Source organism: Lolium rigidum, chromosome 3, assembly GCF_022539505.1.
Source record: "Lolium rigidum isolate FL_2022 chromosome 3, APGP_CSIRO_Lrig_0.1, whole genome shotgun sequence".
NCBI classification, from domain to species: Eukaryota; Viridiplantae; Streptophyta; class Magnoliopsida; order Poales; family Poaceae; genus Lolium; species Lolium rigidum.
Genome location: NC_061510.1, coordinates 396,614,632 through 396,621,339, shown reverse-complemented (window position 1 = coordinate 396,621,339; position 6,708 = coordinate 396,614,632). Strand labels below are relative to the sequence as shown.

General features: G+C 43.1%; 1 protein-coding gene across 1 annotated transcript; it reads left to right on the top strand.

Annotated features, from left to right (window-relative positions):
• The first annotated feature begins 340 nt into the window (after window positions 1-340).
• LOC124704571 lies at window positions 341-6,708 on the top strand. The gene is made up of 7 exons (XM_047236844.1): window positions 341-421; window positions 1,240-3,243; window positions 3,447-3,501; window positions 4,079-4,227; window positions 4,637-4,723; window positions 5,401-5,529; window positions 6,349-6,708. Exons 1-7 carry the CDS (start codon window positions 344-346, stop codon window positions 6,448-6,450), a joined length of 2,604 nt encoding a protein of 867 aa, XP_047092800.1. The 5' UTR covers window positions 341-343; the 3' UTR covers window positions 6,451-6,708.

Sequence of the window (6,708 nt, the reverse complement as noted above, 5' to 3'; positions counted from 1 at the left end):
ACACGGCTCAAGGGCAGCTAGTACTCCTTTCGCTTGGTAGTACAAGACATATCGACAAACTAAATTAGTTTGCCTGTTTTTTCACACTTATTGTTTGTTGTAAAAACTTGTAATGCCAAAGCGTCACACCTCGTCACATCTCTATCGGGTCCATGACGCGCCTTTCCCGGAGCTCCCACCCGAACCCGGCACCGCTCCCCTCCCCGTCTCCCCCGGCCAGCGCCCTTCTCCCCTCACTCCTACTCTAAACCCTAAACCACCCGGCCGCCCCAACCACCCCTTCTCTCCCTCTTTCCCCTACCTGGGCGGCGCATCCGGCGGCGGCGGCGGCGGCGGCGGCGCCATGGGGGCCCTGGCGGCGTCGACGTCGTCGGGGAACTGGCTCGTCGAGGACGACATCCTCCTCAAGAACGCCATCGAGGTAATCCCCTTCCCCCGGATCGCGACCGGAACCGCCGAAAAGCCCCCCTTGTCGGTGCGTAGGTTAGGTCGGATTCGATTGAGGTGTCCAATTTCTGTTCTTGGGTTCTTTCTTGGCCGCTGGAGCACGACGGAGCCAGGGCTTTTGGGAGTTTTACCTTCTAGTCAGAATGTTCAATTCCCCGGCCTTGGGAAATTCCTGTGCCCGTGCGTGACCACCATTGATCAAGAACTCGCAAAATCCTTGGACTCCCCTGTTGTCTACAGCCAGTGCTCTTGATTTTTCTTCCGTGTTTTAAAGAAGAAGATGTTGGTGCTTTGCAGTACACATGAGTTAATTGACAGTATCGCGTAATCAGAAACTGTTGCTTCCTGTGATTTCCTTTTTTTTTCCCGTCTACTCTGCACTATTACAAGTTTTAACATTCTGTGAAATTCCATCTAACAATTCTGTAAATTTCGCATTGCTATATACTCCCTCCGTTCCTATTTAATCGACGCGGGGGAGACAAGGCTAATGAACAAATAACGTATTGATAGAAGTCAATTAAATCAGGACAGAGGTAGTAGTTATAATATAATTCCATACAATTTTTCACACGCCAGCTTATTAACCTTGTAATAATGAACAAATAAGCTTGTGTAAAGAAAGATTGCACCAAGAGATAACCTTAGTAAGTATTCTTCTACGCAAAGGGTACAAAAGTGGGGAACGCTGCTCCGGCAATTGTTTCAAAATGTTATCGTAAATTCTGAATAGATGACTAGTTCCCTGTTAGTTTATCGCTAACCGTTGAATACTATGTTTGATACCCGCAGAATGGCGCCTCGCTGCAGTCCCTGGCGAAAGGAGCCGTATGTTTCTCCCATAAGTTCACTCTTCAGGAAATACAAGATCGCTGGACTTCGTTGCTGTATAACCCAGAGGTCTCGGTGCAAGCTTCTGCTCGGATGGTTGAGTACGAGACCGAGCTTTCCACTTCCAACCCTGCCAAGGCACACAAACTGTTCAACTCGAAGGCGAGGGATGTTTCGTTTCAGAAGCGTAAGATAGAGAGCGTGAAGAACTTGTACTATGCGATGAGGAAGAGAGTGCGCAATGAGCCCTGTGACACCACCGACCTTGGGTTTCTTATTTCCCCCTGCTCTTGCATGGCGATTGGTGGGGAATGTGTCTGTGGAGGCGCACTTGGATCTTTAGAGGACCATGTGGTTCAAAATATCGAACCAGGGATGGGTACAGTGAACTGTTATGGGCAAGCAGGTGGGAGCTACAGCGGTGCACAACAGACGCATCATGAGATGAATGGCCATTCTTTCCATGCTCAGCATCCTGAGAGCATGATAAAAGATGAGGACGCCGCCAATAACGCACCATTTGGCTTTTCGGATGTAGTTCAAATGTATGACCACAAACGAACGAATCTTGGAATAAATGAAGGGAACGGTGTCTCTCTTAGAGGTATCACAGATTTTCAGGACTCTATGCAGTTTCAGCAGTTGGACTCTAGCAATCAGTGTGGCAATGAAGTGGCAGAATCAGAAGCATTGATGATTAATGATCAAGGTGGAGTTGAACATGTCCATTTCCCTGTGAACAACAGCGGAGGAGTGCCAGAACCTGGCTCACTGCACTTGATCCGCCACTCTGATGGTTCTCAAGTACCTTGTGGTGCAATCTGGAATGGTGTTGAGGGACCAGACACACTCGCTCTTGCTGATGATAAGAAAATAAAGACAGCAAACCAAGACCCACTCACATCGCAAGCAAATTTGGATGGTGGGATTTGCATGCCTGGTTTAGATCATGCACCAATGCCAGAAGGCGATTACATGGATTTTCCCTATTTCAGCAACAGCGACGAGTTTGAGCTCCTGAACGGCGAAAATTTTCTGAATTCTCCCCAGGAGACTAATCAGGAAGACTTAGATGATCCTGATCCCAATGTTGTACTAGGTGCTGACTCCATCCTGGAAGATCTGTTGCACCCGGACGAGGCCAACGTTTGCTGTGATCAGATAGATTCTGCCCATGTACAACAGAATAATGAAGTGGATGTTTCTGAAATGATCATGGTCCTTACTTCACCTGATGAAGTGTGTTATCCTGGCCCGTGTGTTGAGTGCACATTAAACACGGAAGATCCTGAAATCCCTTGCAACGACGATGCTCTTACACATGGCGAGTTCTCTCCTGTGCGCCCTTCTGCTTCCTCTGGACGGAACTCTGAGTACAATGTATCTCCATTCCCCCCTGCAACTAGCCCTCCGTCAAAGGCCGAGCATTCCAATGCAGTTGATTTGGCTCAAATAAAGAGAGGAGATATGACAAGTGCCCAGCCTTCATCACAACCAATGAAGCTTAGCCCATCCACATCAGAAATAAGAGAAGATTCAGTGGCAATTAATACAGGTTGCATCCTAGGAGCTAAGCTGTCTGAAGGTCCTTCAACTTCTAGTGTATTTATGCATGGTAACGTTGACATCAATGATGAGAGCGCATGCATGCAAGCTCTACCTGCTAATCCATCTGGATTTGCTGATGGACAGTCGTGCAATTTAGGACAGCAAGATTTTTTCGATGAGTCTCAAAGTTTGATGGTATACAATCCAGTTCAAGTGCCTGATCACATGAATTACAACTCACATAATAATCCACCAGAATTACAAAATGAGGCTGCTCCACAGAACTGTATGCCATCACATGCATTGCCAGACTTGGGCCTTCAAGACCCTATTGCAGTCGAGCCAGCACCAGCTCCACAAGAAGAATGCTCTGACCTTGAAGATGACGTTCCAAACTATTACGATCTAGAAGCTCTGGTATGGATCCCTTAACTTAGCTAATACTACCTCCGTTCCAAAATAAGTGTTGCAACTTTGTCTAGTTACGGATGTATCTAGACGCATTTTAGTGTGTAGATACATCCATATCTAGAAAAAGTCGACACTTATTTTGGAACGGAAGGACTAGGACCTTTTCACCATGTTACTTCTAATTCACCCATTTCCTGTATTCATTGCAGATACTTGATCAGGATCTAATTCCATGGGATCAGGTTGACTCGGCTAACCCTGAAGGTAAATATCAACCATCTATTACATCATTGTGAATGTGGATAAGGATATGCTACATTAGAATATGAAAGTCTATTTCATAGGTTTTGAGGCTAGCATGAGTAACATTATGATGACAGAGCTGCCCAAAGGAATTATTGTGCTGTGCTATGAGTCGTGTTGCTCTGAAATATTGGTCCCGTTGATGCAATAGTGTGTCACTGTCAGCGCTTATAGTCACTAAAAATGAGACTGGTCATCATATGGGTGCAGTATTGGTTGGCTGGAATGCTTTGGTGGGAGAGATTCTGTTCTAGCAATAGTGTAAGGTGTGTGTGTTGGTGTGAACACACTATGCTAACTGGATGTGGCCGTTTCCTTAGTGGCGATTTGAATGCAAACTACATACATGCCATAGAACAATAAAAACTGACCAAGCTTGGTCCATGCAAACAAAGAAAATGATTGAGTTTACTTTGCTGTAATTTTCAACTTTGGTACTTCATACCTTCTAGATATTTACAATGTGTTGTTAGGCATTTTCTTACCACATACATGGAAAATTTTATAATTATTATTATCATCTGTGTTTGCATTTCAGTTTCCAGATTTGATCATCCAGAAAGCAGGAAATCATTGATAAGATTGGAGCAAGGTGCTCGGGCTTATTTGAACCGAGCTATCACGTCTCGAGGTGCCTTTGCTGTTATCTATGGACTGCACTTGAAGTACTACATAAAGGATCCTGAGGTAAATTCAACTGACGTTCTTCTGTTAATATGGTCTATCGCATATAACATGATACAGCTCAACTGCTCCAGAGTATGGACAAACTTCTGTTGTATATCTTGTGCTGTACAGTCGATTTGTTCAAATTTTGTGTTGTGGATATTCATAGGTAGAAACAACGCACACTTGCTAATTAATAGCAGTTTGAAGTTTCAATCATCTTGTTTCTGTCTCATAGTTCAATGTTGATTGGATTCTTCTAATTCAGTTTTAAGTAGAAAGATGCAATCCAGACTGATTATATTATGGCTTGGACTTCCATTTATTTTGACACGGTGATGTTTGAACTTGTACGAAGTACACGATAGTTGTACATTGTGCCATACACTATTTTCTGAATTTTAGTTACACGTTTCTTATCTTTTCCCAGGTTGTTCTTGGAAGAGAGACGGAAGACGTAAAAGTTGACATAGATCTGGGAAAAGAAGGGAGAGCAAATAAAATATCCCGCCGACAGGTATTTGCTTGAATATTGCTTTTGAAATTTGAAAATTTTAGTTATAGCTTAGGCTGAGAATTGCGGCTTGACTAATTGAGCTAGAAAAATGATGAGACACATCTATACCCTGTAGAACTATCATATCTTGTTTTTTTTACTTAAGTTGATTCTTCTGCTTGAGTTTACCTCCTGCAAAAGGCTGGTGCTGGATGAATTATGTTTATCTATGGTCTTAAAAAAAAATTAGGCAAGTGTTTGTGTTGTCAGTTGTCAGTTGATAAACTGTCAGTCTTAACAGTTTGTTTTCTAGACTTGTTATGGATAATTTCAACATCTCCAGCTGTTGAATTTGTCCACATGTATGTTAGAAAATCGCTGACCTTGTGATATTCTATGGCTCTATGCCTATCCTGTAAGTTGAACGTGGTCTGGCCATGCCTTTCTCCTTAAATAAACACCTTTGTAAAGTAATTAACAGTTAACACCAGGCCTCTCTGGCTACTTCTGACCGCAGTGGTTGCATCTGACTAACCAGTCGTATGTTTGTTCTCCTCAAGTCGTGAGCTTGGGTATCAGGCTGGTGCACTGCACTAAAAACAACACTGTGTAATATGTTTTGCTAAATCAATTTCAATTATCTCATTGGTGATGGTGATTTGTATCTATATAAATCCATGTTATGTTCTGACACTCAGGCGGTTATCAAGATGGATAAAGCTGGGTCTTTCCATATCAAGAACATAGGGAAGTGCTCAATCTTTGTTAATAGCATGGAAGTACCAAGCTGCAAAGGCATCAACTTAAATTCCGATTCTTTAATTGAGGTACAGATACCTAATTCATTTTCCTTGTATAGCCAAATAATCTCTCCATTTGCAGTTAGTTTGTAACTTGCTGAGAATAAAGTTATGGTCCTTCTAGTAATTATTCCGGTCGTCTCTTTGTTCTGAAATATAATGCTTCACTTCTGTGCCATTTTCCAGTAGAATGTTTGTAGAGTATCTGCGGTGATGCTAGCAAACTGCCTAGAGTATCTGCGGTGGTGCCAGCAAACTGCCTAGTGCCGCATTTGGGTTCTTTGAACAACCATTAGGATACATGTGGCCTGTGCCTAGAATTCGGATAAACCATTCCAATAAAATTTGTTTGGAACAAAATCCCAACGCAAATGCTAAGAAAACCAGAGGTTTAACAAGGAACTCAATCCTGGAGACCTGGATTTTTTCAGTGAAATACTTTTCACTGTCTTATAAAAAGAAAGTTTCATCATCCTGAGAAGGATTGCCAGTCTAGATGGACCTTTTCATGCCAATCACTACTGCTATATCTTAGTATTTCGTTCGTATTTTCGATATTGGAAGTACCATTTAAAATACTAGCTCTGTCCATAAAAGGATGTCGCAAGTTTATTTAATTTTAGATGTATCTAGACACTCTTTAGTGTATAGGTACATCTGAATTTAGACTAATCGCTGACATCTTTTTATGGACGGAGTGAGTAATACACATAGGTACAATAATGACATGTCAGGCATATATGTAATAATGATAAGTTTGTGACGAGTTGATAGCAGATGTTACTTCTTTACTAGTGTCTCTCAGCCATCATGCCTGCCTCATTTGGCTGTCAATTTCCCCTGCAGATAAAGGACATGAGGCTAATTTTCCACGCAAACCAGGAGGCCGTGAGGCAATACCTCGCCCGAACCCCAAGGCTCGAATACTCCTTCCGTCAGGGCTTTTGAGTCTGCCGCGGTGGCCTGATGCGCAGCGAGCAGCTTATTCACAGCGCTGCCAGCAGTTAACATGTTGAGTGAGGGACTCCTTAGAATAGAATGTGTAGATGTGTAGTTAATCTGGCTTGGCTCCGGCCTGGGCGATGTGTGAATACATGGGATGTAGAATGTGAACTGGTTTCTGTTCCATTGTAGTGAGCAATCAAGTCCTTGAGTAGATGTGTAGCGTGCTGGCAAAGTGTGTAATATGAATGCAGTTTTATTCGT

Bases quoted from the DNA above. Each gene is read 5' to 3' on its own strand.
- LOC124704571 (XM_047236844.1), top strand. From the start codon at position 344: ATGGGGGCCCTGGCGGCGTCGACGTCGTCGGGGAACTGGCTCGTCGAG. The intron at 3,244-3,446 runs GTATGGATCCCT...TATTCATTGCAG, and splicing joins ATTACGATCTAGAAGCTCTG to ATACTTGATCAGGATCTAAT. The intron at 3,502-4,078 runs GTAAATATCAAC...TTTGCATTTCAG, and splicing joins TGACTCGGCTAACCCTGAAG to TTTCCAGATTTGATCATCCA.